At 44.5% G+C, this 20,461-nt stretch overlaps 1 protein-coding gene across 8 annotated transcripts in view; it reads left to right on the top strand.

Moving 5' to 3' along the window:
- LOC143283178 (dehydrogenase/reductase SDR family member 7-like) overlaps positions 1-20,461 on the top strand; it is a 27,478-nt gene extending 7,017 nt beyond the window's left edge. For 7 of the 8 annotated variants that reach the window (XM_076589354.1, XM_076589352.1, XM_076589351.1 and 4 more), the window contains exons 3-9: positions 1,802-1,951; positions 2,974-3,080; positions 6,709-6,901; positions 11,260-11,306; positions 12,175-12,294; positions 15,745-15,911; positions 19,580-20,426. In XM_076589354.1, the coding sequence (XP_076445469.1) occupies positions 1,802-1,951; positions 2,974-3,080; positions 6,709-6,901; positions 11,260-11,306; positions 12,175-12,294; positions 15,745-15,911; positions 19,580-19,646 (851 nt within the window). In that variant the 3' untranslated portion in view covers positions 19,647-20,426. Of the gene's footprint in view, positions 1-1,801; positions 1,952-2,973; positions 3,081-6,708; positions 6,902-11,259; positions 11,307-12,174; positions 12,295-15,744; positions 15,912-19,579 lie in introns of all 8 variants that reach the window. The other variant, XM_076589356.1, reaches the window with a different exon arrangement.

Below are 20,461 nucleotides of genomic sequence, written 5' to 3'. Positions count from 1 at the left end.
TTTATAGGCTGAGATTTGTTGCCATGTTTGAAACTGTCGAAGGCAGGTTGAGATTTGTCATGTTTCAGACAGTCTGTTGTAGATACACTGGAATTTGCCATGTCTCAGACATACTGTCATTGACAGGCTATGATTTGCCATGTCTCAGACATACTGTCATTGACAGGCTATGATTTGCCATGTCTCAGACATACTGTCATTGACAGGCTATGATTTGCCATGTCTCAGACATACTGTCATTGACAGGCTATGATTTGCCATGTCTCAGACATACTGTCATTGACAGGCTATGATTTGCCATGTTTCAGCCATACTGTCAATATCAGGCTAAGTGTTAAATGTCAGATGTACTGTCGTTGATAGGTTAAATGCTATGGTTCAGGCGTACTTTCATTGATAGACTACTTGCCATGTTTCAGACGTACTGTCATTGATAGGCAACATACTATGTTTCAGACATACTGTCTTTGATAGACTACATGATATGTTTCAGACATACTACTATTGACAGGCTGAGCTTTACCATGTTTTAAACATGCTGTCATTGATATACTGTGTGCTATGTTTCTGACTTACAGTTGGGCCAACAGCAAAGTGAGAGCTGTATGATCAATGGTTTCTCCATTGCAGTAGGAAGTCAGTTTCAATTTCAGTAGCTGAAGGGGGCGTCACTGCTTTCGGACAAATCCATATATGCTACACCACATCTGCCAAGCAGATGCCTGACGGGCAGCGTAACCCAACGCGCTTAGTCAGACCTTGAGAAAAAAGAAGTAAATAAATAATAGATAAATACATAAAAGAACTACTACTACTAATAATAATATGTATAAGGCGGAAAAACATGATGAAGTCAACTATAGGTGTACCAAAAAAAAAAAAAAAAAAAGTAAAATAAAATAAATTAATAAATAAATAAATAATAATAATAAAGTAGGAAGTCATTCACAGCTTAGTATTTCGTGAAGGACTATGACTCTCAGACTAGGAGGCACGATTGCACTGGCTTTTACTGCTGCAGCTTTTGGGGCTAAGGTGGCCTTTGGGAACCATCCCAACGCTGACTGTCCTAAAACCCTCTTGGCTGAGAGAGTGGCGTTGTAACTTGGGCAAGACATTCTCCACTATAATAAAAAATTCTAGCCCAGATGATTGGGACAGCTGTTGCCTCCTCTGCAGTTCTGATGGTCATAGTCACGACCGACTATCATACCTACATATGTTTCTGACACACTATTGTTGACAGGTTGAGCTTTGCCGTGTTTCAGACGCACTGTCATTGGTAGACTACATGCTATGTTTCTGACACACTATTGAGAGGCTGAGCTTTGCTGTGTTTCAGACGCACTGTCATTGGTAGACTACATGCTATGTTTCTGACACACTATTGTTGAGAGGCTGAGCTTTGCTGTGTTTCAGACGCACTGTCATTGGTAGACTACATGCTATGTTTCTGAGACACTATTGTTGAGAGGCTGAGCTTTGCTGTGTTTCAGACGCACTGTCATTGGTAGACTACATGCTATGTTTCTGACACACTATTGTTGAGAGGCTGAGCTTTGCTGTGTTTCAGACGCACTGTCATTGGTAGACTACATGCTATGTTTCTGACACACTATTGTTGAGAGGCTGAGCTTTGCTGTGTTTCAGACGCACTGTTATTGGTAGACTACATGCTATGTTTCTGACACACTATTGAGAGGCTGAGCTTTGCTGTGTTTCAGACGCACTGTCATTGGTAGACTACATGCTATGTTTCTGACACACTATTGTTGAGAGGCTGAGCTTTGCTGTGTTTCAGACGCACTGTCAGGCCAGGTGGTATGGATCACCGGGGCCTCCAGCGGCATTGGGGAAGAGCTGGCGTACGTCCTGGCAGCAGCAGGGAGCAAGCTGGTTCTGTCAGCCAGGCGCCCGCAGGAGCTGCAGCGTGTCAAGCAACGATGTGTTGGTAATTTGTCACACTGTGGACTGTGCACACATGAAATGATTATCTATCTGTCTATATATCTATATATCTATCTATTTGTGAAGAGCACTATGTCTATGATGTGCTATGTGAATGGTCAGCCATGTGAGTGGTGTGCAGAGCGCTATGTCAGTGAAGTGCTGTGTGAATGGTGTGATATATGAATAGTGTGCAGAATGTTGTAAGTGGTGTATTTTGTGAATAGTGTGAGGAGCACTATGTGAATGATGTGCTATGTGAATGATGTGCCATGTGAATGGTGTGCAGAGCATGATGTGAATGATGTGCTAAATGAATGGTGTGCTGTGTGAATGGTGTGCAGAGCACAATGTGAATGGTGTGCAGAGCACCATGTAAATGGTGTACAAAGCACTATGAATGTTGTGCAAAGCAATATGTAAATGATGTGCTATGTGTGCTGTGTGAATGGTGTGCTGAGCACTATGTGAATGATTTGCAATGGGAATGGCATGCAGAGCACTATGTGAATGATGTGCTATGTGAATGGCGTGCAGAGCACTATGTGAATGGTGTGATTTGGGAATGGTGTGCAGAGCAATTTGTGAAAGATGTGCTATGTGAATGGCATGCAGTGCACTATGTGAATGATGTGTTATGTGAATGGCATGCAGCGCACTATGTGAATGATGTGCTATGTGAATGGCATCCAGCGCACTATGTGAACGGTATGTTATGTGAATGGCATGCAGCGCACAATGTGAATGGTGTGCAGAGCACTATGTGAATGGTGTGCTGTGTGAATGGTGTGCAGAGCAATTTGTGAATGATATGCAATGTGAATGCCATGCAGCGCGCTATGTGAATCATGTGCTATGTGAATGGCATGCAGTGCACTGTGTGATTGGTGTGCAGAGCACTATGTGAATGGTATGCAGCACACTATGTGAATGGCATACAGCGCACCATGTGAATGATGTGCTATGTGAATGGCATGCAGCGCACTATTTGAATGGTGTGCAGAGCAGTATGTGAATGGTGTGCAGAGCAGCATGGGATGAGGTCAGAGGATGTGCTGGTTCTGCCCCTGGACCTGCTGCAGTTTGACACACACCAGGCAGCAGTGACCACTGTCCTGCAGCACTTTCCACAGGTCAGTGTGACATGTGACACACACCATTGTTCTGCAACACTTTCCACAGGTCAGTGTGACATGTGACACACACCACTGTCCTGCAGCACTTTCCACAGGTCAGTGTGACATGTGACACACACCACTGTCCTGCAGCACTTTCCACAGGTCAGTGTGACATGTGACATACCATTGTTCTGCAACACTTCCCACAGGTCAGTGTGACATGTGACACATACCATTGTTCTGCAACACTTCCCACAGGTCAGTGTGACATGTGACACACACCATTGTTCTGCAACACTTTCCACAGGTCAGTGTGACACATGTGACACACACCACTGTCCTGCAGCACTTTCCACAGGTCAGTGTGACACATGTGACACACACCACTGTCCTGCAGCACTTTCCACAGGTCAGTGTGACACATGTGACACACACCATTGTCCTGCAACACTTCCCACAGGTCAGTGTGACATGTGACACACACCACTGTTCTGCAACACTTTCCACAGGTCAGTGTGACATGTGACACACACCATTGTTCTGCAACACTTCCCACAGGTCAGTGTGACACATGTGACACATACCATTGTTCTGCAGCACTTCCCACAGGTCAATGTGACACGTGACACACACCACTGTCCTGCAGCACTTTCCACAGGTCAGTGTGACACATGTGACACATACCATTGTTCTGCAACACTTCCCACAGGTCAGTGTGACACATGTGACACATACCACTGTCCTGCAGCACTTTCCACAGGTCAGTGTGACATGTGACACATACCATTGTTCTGCAACACTTCCCACAGGTCAGTGTGACACATGTGACACACACCATTGTTCTGCAACACTTTCCACAGGTCAGTGTGACATGTGACACACACCACTGTCCTGCAACACTTCCCACAGGTCAGTGTGACATGTGACACATACCATTGTTCTGCAACACTTCCCACAGGTCAGTGTGACATGTGACACATACCACTGTCCTGCAACACTTCCCACAGGTCAGTGTGACACATGTGACACATACCACTGTTCTGCAACACTTCCCACAGGTCAGTGTGACACATGTGACACATACCACTGTCCTGCAGCACTTCCCACAGGTCAGTGTGACATGTGACACATACCACTGTCCTGCAACACTTTCCACAGGTCAGTGTGACACATGTGACACATACCACTGTTCTGCAACACTTTCCACAGGTCAGTGTGACACATGTGACACACACCATTGTTCTGCAACACTTCTCACAGGTCAGTGTGACACATGTGACACACATCACTGTCCTGCTGCACTTTCCACGGGTCAGTGTGACACATGTGACACACACCATTGTCCTGCAGCACTTTCCACAGATCAGTGTGACACATGTGACACACACCACTGTTCTGCAACACACTTCCCACAGGTCAGTGTGACACGTGACACACACCATTGTTCTGCAACACACTTCCCACAGGTCAGTGTGACACATGTGACACACACCACTGTTCTGCAACACACTTCCCACAGGTCAGTGTGACACATGTGACACACACCACTGTTCTGCAACACACTTCCCACAGGTCAGTGTGACATGTGACACACACCACTGTTCTACAACACACTTCCCACAGGTCAGTGTGACACATGTGACACACACCACTGTTCTGCAACACATCACTTCCCACAGGTCAGTGTGACATGTGACACACACCACTGTTCTGCAACACACTTCCCACAGGTCAGTGTGACACATGTGACACACACCACTGTTCTGCAACACACTTCCCACAGGTCAGTGTGACACATGTGACACACACCACTGTTCTGCAACACACTTCCCACAGGTCAGTGTGACACATGTGACACACACCACTGTTCTGCAACACATCACTTCTCACAGATCAGTGCTGACCACACGATTCATTATCCATGACAGAGATATGAGATCATTAGCAGGACACCTTATCCATGACAGAGATATGAGATCATTAGCAGGACTCCTTATCCATGACAGAGATATGAGATCATTAGCAGGACTCCTTATCCATGACAGAGATATGAGATCATTAGCAGGACTCCTTATCCATGAGAGATATGAGATCATTAGCAGGACTCCTTATCCATGACAGATATATGAGATCATTAGCAGGACTCCTTATCCATGAGAGATATGAGATCATTAGCAGGACTCCTTATCCATGACAGATATATGAGATCATTAGCAGGACTCCTTATCCATGAGAGATATGAGATCATTAGCAGGACTCCTTATCCATGACAGATATATGAGATCATTAGCAGGACTCCTTATCCATGAGAGATATGAGATCATTAGCAGGACTCCTTATCCATGACAGATATATGAGATCATTAGCAGGACTCCTTATCCATGAGAGATATGAGATCATTAGCAGGACTCCTTATCCATGAGAGATATGAGATCATTAGCAGGACTCCTTATCCATGACAGAGATATGAGATCATTAGCAGGACTCCTTATCCATGACAGAGATATGAGATCATTAGCAGGACTCCTTATCCATGACAGAGATATGAGATCATTAGCAGGACACCTTATCCATGACAGAGATATGAGATCATTAGTAGGACTCCTTATCCTTGACAGAGATATGAGATCATTAGCAGGACTCCTTATCCATGAGAGATATGAGATCATTAGCAGGACTCCTTATCCATGAGAGATATGAGATCATTAGCAGGACTCCTTATCCATGACAGAGATATGAGATCATTAGCAGGACTCCTTATCCGTGACAGAGATATGAGATCATTAGCAGGACTCCTTATCCATGACAGATATGAGATCATTAGCAGGACTCCTTATCCATGACAGAGATATGAGATCATTAGCAGGACTCCTTATCCATGACAGAGATATGAGATCATTAGCAGGACTCCTTATCCATGACAGAGAAATATCAAGTGGACTGTGTGTTCGTCCTGACCTAGAATGATGTGTGTTGGATATGACCTAGACTGATGTGTAAGTTTTGACTTTGACCTCGGTGGATGTGATTGTTTTGACCCAGACTGACATGTTGGGTTTGACCCAGATTGATGTGTTGGTTTTGACTTTGACCCAGATTGATGGGTTGTTTGACCTGGATTATTGTGATTGTTTTGACCCAGATTGATGTGATTGTTTTGATCCAGACTTTTGTGTTGGTTTCGATCCAAACTGACCTGTTGATTTTGAACTTGACCCAGATTGACATGTTGATTTTGACCCAGACTGATATGATTGTTTCAATCCAGATTTGACGTGTTGGTTTTGACCCAGACTAATATGATTGTTTCAATCCAGACTTGATGTGTTGGTTTTGACCCAGACTGACATAATTGTTTTGATCCAGACCGACATGTTGGTTTCAATCCAGATTGACCTGCTGATTTTGACCTTGACCCAGATTGATGTGTTGGATTTGACTCAGACTGATATGGTTGTTTTTATCTAAACTGACGTGTTGGTTTCGATCCAGGCTTTACCTGTTGATTTTGACCTTGACCCAGATTGACATGTTGATTTTGACCCAAACTGATACGATTGTTTTGATCCAGACTGACCCAGATTTAACCTGTTGATTTTGACCTTGACCCAGATTAACATGTTTGGTTTTGACCTTGACCCAGATTGACGTGTTGGTGAACAATGCGGGTCGCTCACAGCGGGCGCTGTGGCTGAACACATCTCTGGCTGTGGACCGGGAGGTGCTGACGCTCAACACGCTGGGCCCTCTGTCGCTGACCAAAGCCGTCCTGCCACACATGCTGACCAGGAAGTCGGGACACATCGCAGTCATCTCTAGCCTTGTGGGACGCATGGGTAAAGGACAGGGGGCAGCAAGTTGCTGGTTGGTTTGTTGAGTTTTGTTGTGTGAATGTATGATGAACACAATGGCTTGTGTGTTACTGTTGTGTTCTTTTATTTAACAAACACTGAAAGAGTGTGGGCGCAGAGTGTTTTTTGTGGTGGTGGTCAGTCATGGTTGCGTGCATGTGTATGTGTAGTGTGTGTGTGTGTGTGTGTGCGTGCATGTGTATGTGTAGTGTGTGTGTGTGTGCTGAAAGAAGCCCATGGACAAGAAAAAGTCTTTTATCTACCCTTTTCATTTGATTCTTTTTTATGTATTCATTATTTATTTCATCATGCTTTAATTTGTTTTATTTGATTTGATTTGATTTTATTATGTTAAACAATATGTATATCCCTTTTTTCCATCATCTTACTGATTCCTGCAGCACTATGAAGGCTTTTAAGGTCTGACCAACCTGTTAGGCATGTGCATAGGGTGGGCATTGGACCTTTCATTTTCTTCAAGGCAAATTTGGTGTTCCATACATAGATCAGTCTGCAGAGATGTAAACTGTTAGGATTTTGCCATATTATGGTACACTCGACCGCAGTTTGTACCGACGTTACGCCAACGTCAAAATTGTTCCGACGAGTTCATTTTTGACTACATGGCATGGTCACACATGCTTTCCTGTCGTAACATTACCCAGACGCTCTAGACCTATCGATCACCAGGCCAGTCACTACTAAGTTTGGTCTAACGTGATGATGCACAGCTAATCGTGTGCATGTTTACATTGAAACAGCATTGAGTGGATCAGTCAGCTTAATGGTTTGCCGGAGCAAGAGAGAACATGGCTGAATCGAGTTGTCTTGGTCAGACAGTGTCCGTTCCTGGTGGAAGAAGCTATGGAGAACAAGGAAGGAAGAAACGTATGGAAACAGAAGTCCCCATACATTCCGCTTGTGAAAATCATGACGAACAAAGAGCAGGGAAGCGACACAGTGTCACAGATGTGTCAACTGTAAAAAAAAAAAAAGTTGGAGTGTTCCTACAAAATTCAAAATGTTCCAACCAAATTTCCTGATTGTTCCTACAAACACTTGACAGGGGTTGGCAGCTCGGAGTCTGTATGGTTTAACACTTCCTTGAAGCTGAAACTCCAAACAAGCATCTTAGCCAGTAGTGTTTGGACAAGCTGTGTGTTGTGTTGGTATGTGTAGACATGTTGAGAAGGATCTAGGAGTGTTTTGTGTCGGTGTGTTCTTGAGTAAATAGACATGTTGATAAGGAGTGTTAGTATTGGTATGTGTTTAAGTAAACAGACAAGATGTGTAAGTACTGGTATGTTTAAGTAAATTGACACCTTAAAAAGGTGTTTTTGATGTTGGTGGAGTGTTTGATGTTGGTGTGTGTTTTAGCAGACAGACATGTTGACAAGGAGTGTAAGATGATGGTGTGTATTTGTGCAAATAGACATGTTGACAAGGAGTGTTAGATGTTGGTGTGTGCTTTAGCAGACATGTTGACAAGGAGTGTTTGATGTTGGTGTGTGTTTTAGCAGACAGACATGTTGACAAGGAGTGTAAGATGATGGTGTGTATTTGTGCAAATAGACATGTTGACAAGGAGTGTTAGATGTTGGTGTGTGCTTTAGCAGACATGTTGACAAGGAGTGTTTGATGTTGGTGTGTATTTGTGCAAATAGACATGTTGACAAGGAGTGTTAGATGGTGTGTCTTTGTGCAAATAGACATGTTGACAAGTAGTGTTAGATGATGGTGTGTATTTGTGCAAATAGACATGTTGACAAGGAGTGTTTGATGTTGGTGTGTGTTTTAGCAGACATGTTGGCAAGGAGTATTTGATGTTGGCGTGTATTTGTGCAAATAGACATGTTGACAAGGAGTGTTAGATGTTGGTGTGTGTTTTAGCAGACAGACATGTTGACAAGGAGTGTTAGATGTTGGTGTGTGTTTGAGCAAACAGTATGTGTGTTTAAGCAAATAGACACGTTGACACGGAGTCTTTGATGTTTCTTCCGTTGCTATCCTCCATTGCAACAGCCAAACACTGTACAGTGAAGTGCTGCTGTATGCACAGTGAGAAAACCAAAATATGCAGCAAAAAGTCAAAGGAAGAAGCTTGCTGGTTTGCACGTTCTGCCTCTCTCAGTCGCCATAAGACTGTTGCTCGCAGTTTGGGAGAGCTAACCAACTTTGAGAACACAGATGATGTGACGCCCCTGAGCGCACTGGTTAGAATCCCACAACGGCCAGTTTTTTCTCCCCCTCCACTTGACCTTGAATGATGGTGTGGATGCTGGTTACTCAGAGGAGACAATAAACCGAGGTCTCCAGTGCAGCAAGCATCTAGTGCAGGTAAAAAAAAACAACAAACCACGGCAACAAAAGGATTGTCCCTGGCAAAATTCTGTAGAAAAATCTACATTGACAGGAAAACAAATAAAATTGCAAGCAGGAAAAACTACAAACCAAAAAGAAAAATCGGGTGGTGCTCTCAGTGTAGCGATGCGCTCTCCTTGAGGAGAGCAGCCCGTATTTCATGCAGAGAAATCTGTTGTGACAAAATAGAGTAATACAATACAATACAATACAATACAATTTGTCCAAAGGCAGTGTTGCTTCCTTGAGAAACAGAAAGTAAAAGTGTAGCAAGTGTGGCAGTGATGACGGCAGTGTGATGCTGGCCTTGTCATCAGGCAAGAGATGTGCTGTGTGTGTGTGGTGTGTGATGTGCTGTGTGTGTGGGGTGTGATGTGCTGTGTGTGTGGGGTGTGTGATGTTCTGTGTGTGGGGTGTGTGATGTGCTGTGTGTGGGGTGTGTGATGTGCTGTGTTGGGTGTGTGTGATGTGCTGTGTGTGTGGGGTGTGATGTGCTGTGTGTGGTGTGGTGTGTGATGTGCTGTGTGTGTGGGGTGTGATGTGCTGTGTGTGGTGTGGTGTGTGATGTGCTGTGTGTGGGGTGTGTGGTGTTCTGTGTGTGTGGGGTGTGATGTGCTGTGTGTGTGGGGTGTGTGATGTGCTGTGTGTGGTGTGGTGTGATGTGCTGTGTGTGTGGGGTGTGATGTGCTGTGTGGGGGGTGTGTGATGTGCTGTGTGTGTGGGGTGTGTGGTGTTCTGTGTGTGTGGGGTGTGATGTGCTGTGTGTGTGGGGTGTGATGTGCTGTGTGTGGTGTGGTGTGTGATGTGCTGTGTGTGGTGTGGTGTGTGATGTGCTGTGTGTGATGTGGTGTGATGTGCTGTGTGTGATGTGGTGTGTGATGTGCTGTGTGTGATGTGCTGGGTGTGTGGTGTGGTGTGCTGTGTGTGATGTGCTGGGTGTGTGGTGTGGTGTGGTGTGCTGTGTGATGTGCTGTGTGTGGTGTGCTGGGTGTGTGGTGTGGTGTGCTGTGTGTGGTGTGGTGTGCTGTGTGTGGTGTGGTGTGCTGTGTGTGGTGTGGTGTGCTGTGTATAATGTGCTGTGTGTGGTGTGGTGTGCTGTGTATAATGTGCTGTGTGTGGTGTGCTGTGTATAATGTGCTGTGTGTGGTGTGGTGTGCTGTGTGTGATGTGCTGTGTGTGGTGTGATGTGTGTGATGTGGTGTGCTGTGTGTGGTGTGGTGTGCTGTGTGTGATGTGCTGTGTGTGATGTGCTGTGTGTGATGTGCTGTGTGATGTGGTGTGCTGTGTGTGATGTGCTGTGTGTGATGTGGTGTGTGTGGTGTGGTGTGCTGTGTATAATGTGCTGTGTGTGGTGTGGTGTGCTGTGTATAATGTGCTGTGTGTGGTGTGCTGTGTGTGCTGTGCTGTGTGTGGTGTGCTGTGTGTGGTGTGGTGTGCTGTGTATAATGTGCTGTGTGTGGTGTGCTGTGTGTGCTGTGCTGTGTGTGGTGTGCTGTGTATAATGTGCTGTGTGTGGTGTGCTGTGTGTGCTGTGCTGTGTGTGGTGTGCTGTGTGTGGTGTGGTGTGCTGTGTATAATGTGCTGTGTGTGGTGTGCTGTGTGTGCTGTGCTGTGTGTGCTGTGCTGTGTGTGGTGTGCTGTGTGTGCTGTGCTGTGTGTGGTGTGTGGTGTGCTGTGTGTAATGTGCTGTGTGTGGTGTGCTGTGTGTAATGTGCTGTGTGTGGTGTGGTGTGTGTGGTGTGCTGTGTGTGCTGTGCTGTGTGTGGTGTGCTGTGTGTGCTGTGCTGTGTGTGCTGTGCTGTGTGTGGTGTGCTGTGTGTGGTGTGCTGTGTGTGGTGTGGTGTGCTGTGTGTGGTGTGCTGTGTGTGGTGTGCTGTGTGTGCTGTGCTGTGTGTGGTGTGCTGTGCTGTGTGTGGTGTGCTGTGTGTGGTGTGCTGTGTGTGGTGTGCTGTGTGTGATGTGCTGTGTGTGGTATGTTACAGGGGCTCCTGGTCTTGGCTCCTATGCTGCATCCAAACATGCCCTGCATGTGAGTGTGTGTGTGTGTGTGTGTGTGTGTGTGTGTGTGTGTGTGTGTGTGTGTGTGTGTGTGTGTGAGTGTGTGTGTGTGTGTGTGTGCGCGTGTGTGCGTGTGTGTGTGTGTGTGTGTTTGGGAATGTGTGTGTGTTTGGCGTGTGTTTTTCAGAGTGTGTGTGTCAGTGTGTGTGTGTGTGTGTGTGTGTGTGTAGTGTAGTGTAAACACATCTTTCATGCAATTGTTTGCCTGAGTAAACTGTAAATTACACATCAAACAGGTCCTGTGGGATACCTCATTTACATTGTCCTATCTCCAATGCAGTCTCTGTGGATAAATGTGTACATGTAACACTGAAACTGCTTTTTGCAGAACTTGTAAAATTTTGACTGTTTAGATGGAAGGTCTTTCAGGAATATCTGATATTGATGTAGGTGTCGTTTTATGTTGATGAAGGGATTATTTGATGTCGTTGAAGGAAATGGTCATTTGATATCGTTGAAGGAAATGGTCATTTGATATTGATGAAGGGGTCAGTTGTCAATAGAGGAGTCAGTTGATGTTGATAGAGAAGTCATTTGATGTTGATGAAGGGAATGGTTATTCGGTGTTGATGGAGGGGTCAGTTGATATTGGTAGAGGGGTCATTTGATGTTGTTGAAAGGGTCATTAGGTGTCAGTGAAGGGAATGCTCATTTGATGTTGATGGAGGGGTCATTTGATGTTGATGTTAATGGAGGGGTCATTTGATGCTGATGAAGGGTTCATGTGATGTTGATGCTGATGAAGGGTTCATGTGATGCTGATGAAGGGTTCATGTGATGTTGATGCTGATGAAGGGTTCATGTGATGCTGATGAAGGATTCATGTGATGTTGATGAAGGGGTCCTTCGACACACTGAGGATGGAGGTTTACGACAGCAACATCCACGTCACCATGCTATGTCCTGGGCCTGTCTTCTCCAATGCCCTCAAGTTTGCCTTCACTGGTACCCCTGGAGAGGTAGTGCAGCATGTGTGTCTTACTGTAGGGATTGTACACTGGACAATGTTTACTGTAGGGTTTGTCACTTGTTGATTTTTACTGTAAGAATAGGCATGGACAATGTTTACTGTGGGGATTGTCACTGGGTAATGTTAACTGTATGGATTGTCACTGGACAGTGTTTATTTTAGGGATTGTCACTGGACAGTGTTTACTGTACAGATTGTCACTGGACAGTGTTTATTGTAGGGATTGTCACTGGACAGTGTTTACTGTCCAGATTGTCACTGGACAGTGTTTATTTTAGGGATTGTCACTGGACAGTGTTTACTGTACAGATTGTCACTGGACAGTGTTTACTGTAGGGATTGTCACTGGACGATGTTTACTGTAGGGATTGTCACTGGACGATGTTTACTGTAGGGATTGTCAGTGGACCGTGTTTACTGTAGGGTTTGTCACTGGATGATGTTTACTGTAGGGTTTGTCACTGGATGATGTTTACTGTAGGGTTTATCACTGGACAGTGTTTACTGTACGGATTGTCACTGGACAGTGTTTACTGTACGGATTGTCACTGGACAGTGTTTACTGTAGGGATTGTTACTGAACAATGTTTACTGTAGGGATTGTCACTGGATGATGTTTACTGTAGGGTTTATCACTGGACAGTGTTTACTGTAGGGATTGTCAGTGGACCGTGTTTACTGTAGGGATTATCATTGGACAATGTTAACTGTAGTGATTGTCACTGGACAGTGTTTACTGTAGGGCTTGTCACTGGACGATGTTTACTGTAGGGATTGTCACTGGACAGTGTTTACTGTAGGGATTGTCACTGGACAGTGTTTACTGTAGGGATTGTCACTGGATGATGTTTACTGTAGGGATTGTCACTGGACAGTGTTTACTGTAGGGATTGTCACTGGATGATGTTTACTGTAGGGATTGTCACTGGATGATGTTTACTGTAGGGATTGTCACTGGATGATGTTCCTGGATGATGTTTACTGTAGGGATTGTCACTGGATGATGTTTACTGTAGGGATTGTCACTGGATGATGTTTACTGTAGGGATTGTCACTGGACAGTGTTTACTGTAGGGATTGTCACTGGACAGTGTTTACTGTAGGGATTGTCACTGGATGATGTTTACTGTAGGGATTGTCACTGGACAGTGTTTACTGTAGGGATTGTCACTGGATGATGTTTACTGTAGGGATTGTCAGTGGATGATGTTTACTGTAGGGATTGTCACTGGACAGTGTTTACTGTAGGGATTGTCACTGGATGATGTTTACTGTAGGGATTGTCACTGGATGATGTTTACTGTAGGGATTGTCACTGGACAGTGTTTACTGTAGGGATTGTCACTGGATGATGTTTACTGTAGGGATTGTCACTGGACAGTGTTTACTGTAGGGATTGTCACTGGATGATGTTTACTGTAGGGATTGTCACTGGATGATGTTTACTGTAGGGATTGTCACTGGACAGTGTTTGCTGTAGGGATTGTCACTGGACAGTGTTTGCTGTAGGGATTGTCACTGGATGATGTTTACTGTAGGGATTGTCACTGGATGATGTTTACTGTAGGGATTGTCACTGGATGATGTTTACTGTAGGGATTGTCACTGGATGATGTTTACTGTAGGGATTGTCACTGGACAGTGTTTGCTGTAGGGATTGTCACTGGATGATGTTTATTGTAGGGATTGTCAGTGGATGATGTTTACTGCAGTGATTGTCACTGGACAGTGTTTTGTGCAGTGATTGTCACTGGACAGTGTTTTGTGCAGTGATTGTCACTGGACAGTGTTTTGTGCAGTGATTGTCACTGGACAGTGTTTTCTGTAGTGATTGTCACTGGACAGTGTTTTGTGCAGGGATTGTCACTGGACAGTGTTTTGTGCAGGGATTGTCACTGGACAGTGTTTTCTGTAGTGATTGTCACTGGACAGTGTTTTCTGTAGTGATTGTCACTGGACAGTGTTTTGTGCAGGGATTGTCACTGGACAGTGTTTTCTGTAGTGATTGTCATTGGACAGTGTTTTGTGCAGGGATTGTCACTGGAAAGATTGTCAGTGGATTATATTCACTGTAGGGATTATCAGTTGGGGTCAGTGGTGTGTAGAGTGCAGTGACAACACATACACGTGTAGTGACATGGACCAGTGGTGTGTAGAGTGCAGTGACTGACTACACACACATAGACGTGTAGTGACATGGACCAGTGGTGTGTAGAGTGCAGTGACTGACTACACACACAGACGTGTAGTGACATGGATCAGTAGTGTGTAGAGTGCAGTGACTGACTACACACACAGATATGTAGTAACATACATCAGTGGTGTGTAGAGTGCAGTGACTGACTACACACACAGACGTGTAGTGACATGGATCAGTGGTGTGTAGAGTGCAGTGACTGACTACACACACAGATATGTAGTAACATACATCAGTGGTGTGTAGAGTGCAGTGACTGACTACACACACAGATGTGTAGTGACATGGATCAGTGGTGTGTAGAGTGCAGTGACTGACTACACACACAGATGTGTAGTGACATGGATCAGTGGTGTGTAGAGTGCAGTGACTGACTACACACACAGATGTGTAGTGACATGGGTCAATAGCATGTAGAGTGCAGTGACTGACTACACACACAGATGTGTAGTGACATGGATCAGTGGTGTGTAGAGTGCAGTGACTGACTACACACACAGACGTGTAGTGACATGGATCAGTGGTGTGTAGAGTGCAGTGACTGACTACACACACAGACGTGTAGTGACATGGATCAGTGGTGTGTAGAGTGCAGTGACTGACTACACACACAGATGTGTAGTGACATGGATCAGTGGTGTGTAGAGTGCAGTGACTGACTACACACACAGATGTGTAGTGACATGGACCAGTGGTGTGTAGAGTGCAGTGACTGACTACACACACAGACGTGTAGTGACATGGATCAGTGGTGTGTAGAGTGCAGTGACTGACTACACACACAGACGTGTAGTGACATTCCTCTTCTTCTTTGTTCGTGGGCTGCAACTCCCATTTTCACTTGTTTGTACACAAGTGGCTTTTTTCATGTTTTACCATTTTTATCCAGCAGTGTAGGCAGCCATTTAGCCATTTGTTTTCGGGGATGTGCTTGCTAGGTATGTTCTTGTTTCCATAACCCACCGAACGCTGACATGGATTACAGGATTTGTGTATTTGATCTTCTGCTTGTGTATACATACAAAGGGGGTTCAGGCACAAGCAGGTCTGCACATGTGTTGACCTGGGAGATTGGAAAAATCTCCACCCTTTACCCACCAGGCGCTGTTACCGAGATTCAAACTTGGGGCTATTGCGCCCGTCTGTAGTGACATTGATCAGTGGTGTGTAGATTGCAATGACTGACTACACACACACACACACACGTGCAGTGACATGACAGGGTATTCCCTGATCTCTCAGGAGCTGGGGGTGGTGAATCAGCCCACAGAGAACCGCATGGCGACTGACCGCTGTGCCCAGCTGAGTGCCGTGGCGCTGGCCAACAGACTGGATGAAGCGTGGATCAGTCGGCAGCCTGAGCTGTCCTACCTCTACATAAACCAGTACCTCCCCGCCCTCTCCAGATGGTCAGTGCACACGCTGCTTGCTTCTGCTCTCTGACTTGCCCTTAGAAAGAAAAGATCTGAGCACATCACTCCTCTTTTACATTATCTCCATTGGCCCCCTGTCTCACACAGAATAAAGTACAAGATCAGCACTCTATGTATTCACAGATCTGCCCCTTCCTATCTCTGTGGCTGCCTTCACCTCTACACCCCATCTCGCTCTCTGCAATCAGCTTTGGATCCACTCTGTTTACACATACCCAGATTCAAACACTCCACTGTCAGCTGCCATTCTTTCTGTCTCTGGACCTTGCATTTGGGATGAGCTCCCTCCTTCACTTCGTCAGGTTTCTGCACTCAGCTCTTAAGTCAGGCCTTAGGTCCTCTTCCCAAGATAGCCTCCCTCCTCTGCCTTTTCCTTGTTTTCAGTTTTTTCCCCCAGTTTAGACTGACGAGTTATGTATGCATGCGACTGACTGGTGTGAAAGCACTTTGATTTGTCTCTGCACAAGATTTAGTGCTGTATGAATACTAATTATTATAATTATTATTCTTTTCTCCCTCAGTCCATTCAACATTCCATCATTCCATGTGGAGCATTTGCCTAGTTGTGGTAACGCATCCGCCTGGGAAATGAGAGAATCTGCGCCCACTGGTTCGAATCCTGGCACAGTCGCCAGTGTTTTCTCATCTTCCTCAAGATCTTGAGTGGTGGTCCCGACGCTAGTCATTGACAATAAAAGGGTTGTCCCTGGCAAAATTCTGCAGAAAAATCCACTTTGATGGGAAAACAAATGAAATTGTAGGCAAAAAAACAACAAAGAAATGGGTGGTGCTTTCAGTGTAGCGATGCGCTCTCCTTGGGGAGAGGAGCCTGAATTTCACACAGAGAAATCCCTTGTGACAAAAGAGTAACACAGTACAACACAACACAACACAACACAATACAATAGAATACAATACAAACCCTTGGGAATTTCCAGGCTTGGAAGGCTTTCATGCCATACTGATACGGACAAAACACAGAAGAAATACCTTTTTCCTACCAAACTACATGTGCACACATCCAGGAATATTGTAGAAATGAGTCCCCTCTCTTGGCGGCTTATCATGTAGGAACGTCGACACCATTTTGATGAGATCAACTTGGATGCCACAGCAACGCTCAAGCATAGTGCTCAATGAGTTGACGTGTGTGTGTAACTCTGTGTATGTGTAAGTGTGTGTGTGTGTGCGTATGTGTAAGTGTGTGTGTGTAAGTGTGTGTGTGTGTGTCGGTGTGTAACAGTAACCAGTTGATGTTGACTAGATTTGTAAGAGTTACAGATTTGCAGGTTTATGTGCATTACTGAAACTGTGTGTGTGTGTATGCATTTGCACTTATCTATAATGTTCACCAGTTGGAAAACTACAGTGAAAGGGCAGTCAGATTTTCTAGACTGGCTTATTTCCTCTTGTCTCTGTTTGTGTTACGATGCATTCATGTGTGAGACTGTGGGATGTTTCCAACACCCTTCACCTTTGCTTTATTTAGTGGCAATGGAGGAGTTTTCCTTGATCATTAGATTGGATTGTGCTGTGTGTTGGATTCAGTTGGCTGTAATGTATCCATTTCAGAGAAGAGAGAGGGATTGTGCTGTGTGTTGGATTCAGTTGGCTGTAATGTATCCATTTCAGAGAAGAGAGAGGGATTGTGCTGTGTGTTGGATTCAGTTGGCTGTAATGTATCCATTTCAGAGAAGAGAGAGGGATTGTGCTGTGTGTTGGATTCAGTTGGCTGTAATGTATCCATTTCAGAGAAGAGAGAGGGATTGTGCTGTGTGTTGGATTCAGTTGGCTGTAATGTATCCATTTCAGAGAAGAGAGAGGGATTGTGCTGTGTGTTGGATTCAGTTGGCTGTAATGTATCCATTTCAGAGAAGAGAGAGGGATTGTGCTGTGTGTTGGATTCAGTTGGCTGTAATGTGTCCATTTCAGAGAAGAGAGAGGGATTGTGCTCTGTGTTGGATTCAGTTGGCTGTAATGTATCCATTTCAGAGAAGAGAGAGGGATTGTGCTCTGTGTTGGATTCAGTTGGCTGTAATGTATCCATTTCAGAGAAGAGAGAGGGATTGTGCTGTGTGTTGGATTCAGTTGGCTGTAATGTATCCATTTCAGAGAAGAGAGAGCCTTCATTGCAAGAGGGGAAAAAAACAACTCAAAACAAGGGCCAGAATGAATGTGCAGTGTACAGGATAGATGTTCAGTACAGTATGTGCAGTGTTAATGTTCATGTCTTTCTACATAATGTATGATTCATGTGTAATAATCATTAATCACAATGTTTTAACCTTTCCCGTACGTCGCCTAAAATTTTGCGCGCCGTACATCGTGGGTGTGCAGAAACCCATGGTTTCTAAGAAGGAATGACCCCTCGCTGTACGTCATGGGTGTGCAGGCACCCATGGTTTCTGTGTACGAACTAACCCTTCGCTGTACGTCGTGGGTGTGTAGGCACCCATGGTTTCACTGAAGAAATAAGACCTTGCCGTACGTCGTGGGTGCACAGTAACCCACACCTGTCCGTAAAGCAAATTTGACTTTTCTTCAGCAGACTTGCATGCGCAGTTTCCACTTGTGCGTGTAGGCTATTTACTACAGTGCTTGACCAGGCGCATTGTGAATAAGTTTTGCCCGTGAGAAGACAGTGTTGTTTTCTCTACTTTGAACAGATTAGGATAAGAAAAAAATTTCTATATCAACTATCTTTCTTTTTTTAGCCATAGTCGGGTTTTCTCTACTTTGAACAGATTAGGATAAGAATAAAATTTCTATATCAACTAGATTTTAGATCAATTGATTTCAGACTTACAAAAATATCCAGTTCTTTAATTCCAACTAGATAAAAAGCTATCAATCAGTTGCTCCCGATCATTCTCTACAAGAAAAACAGTTCATTCAATATTGTTGAAGATATCTAGTGCAATAAATATTGTTTTCTGAAATTAGTTACAACTTTAGAGTAAAACTTACCGCAGACTTGAACCGGGATACGATCAACAAAAGACAAGGTCACTCTGATCTCTCTCTGTAGCGAGCCCAAGTGACGTCACGTCAACAACGCGTGGCGCGCAAGCTTTGCATGGGTGGCTCCACACCCACGACGGCGTGCAAGGTTTATTCTTTGGGAGTATGGGTGTCGTCACACCCACGATGTACTGGGACATTAATTGATTAATAACTTTGTTTATGTATAAAAGAAAATAATGTTCAGTGGATATGTAGTAAACTATATTATGGACAAAGTCATGAAATTATGTGGAAGTGGCTTCAATATTACTTGAGTTACAGAGCAAAAACACTTGTCTGGGTGATTTCAAACGTACGGGAAAGGTTAAAGCGTAATAATTGTTAATCACAATGTTTAAAACGAATATGTGAAATGCTTTTATATGGGAAACTTGTTTATTGCACAACTGAGTAACTGTGTTTATGTGTGTTAGTTGGGTCTCATAGTACAATGAAATAACAGTGCTTTTAGTTGGATCTCATTGAGGATCTCATTGTACAATGAAATAACAGTTTTTAGTTGGATCTCATTGTACAATGAAACGACAGTGTTTTCAAACTTGTCAGTGTGACATTTTGGGAATGTTGTGGCAGTGACCATGAATGATCTCCCCTGACCAGACATTTGATGTATGTGGCAGGGCTGCTGTCAGGATTGCTGCACGCAGACTTCGGAAACTGAGAGTCGGGGAACAAGACCTGCACTGAGTCTGTACAGAACGTGACACTGCTGTTTGGCAGTGTTCTATGTAGATTATTCCCCTACCCTGTGGGATACCGGGGGTCCTTCAGCAACAGCATCCCTGCCTTCTGGAAATTCTGTGCTGGAAATTTCCTCTTTCCTATCGATCTCTTTATTTCTGCCTTTTTCCTTTCTTCACTGTTGTCTTTTTCTGCCTTCCCTGTCCATTCCCTTTTCGTTTTTCTTGGCAAGCCTCGACACTTTTTCTTTTTCCACAGTCTGTGATGTACTGTCTGTGCTGTTTTGCTCTGGCATTTAGCTAGTGAAATTGTGAACACTGGGATGGGCACTAGCTGCCCATTCTGCAGTGTTATTTGCAAGGCCTTTTTATGTATTTTTGAATGGCTTTGAAGTATTTTCATAGGTTTTTTTTAAATGATTTTTTGTAATCTAGGGATGAGAAATTAAGTGGAAGGGCTGATGTCCTCAGCACAACCTAGCCTTATTTGCCCAAAGGAGCTAAATGGTTAAGATAATGTGCCATGAGCTGTTTTGCGGGTTTGTCTTAGTGTTTTATTTTTTTTTAATGTGAGTTTGTGTTGACACAGTTGAACATGTATGGCTTGACAGTCCTGATATGAACCTGTGCGGTCAGTTGGACTATGAGCAACAATAAAGTTTTGTTTGTTTATGTTTATCAGCGTCAACTCATGTTCACTTCAAAGGCCATACCAGTGCTGCCTACCCCCCTTTTCAAGTTCCAGGGACACACATCTTAAAAACCAGGGACAAAGCCTGATTTCCAGAGACACCTTATGACGTCAGATTTTACCACCTCAAA

Source organism: Babylonia areolata, chromosome 6 (assembly GCF_041734735.1).
Source record: "Babylonia areolata isolate BAREFJ2019XMU chromosome 6, ASM4173473v1, whole genome shotgun sequence".
Lineage (NCBI taxonomy): Eukaryota > Metazoa > Mollusca > Gastropoda > Neogastropoda > Buccinidae > Babylonia > Babylonia areolata.
This window is presented reverse-complemented; position numbering and strand designations above follow the sequence as displayed.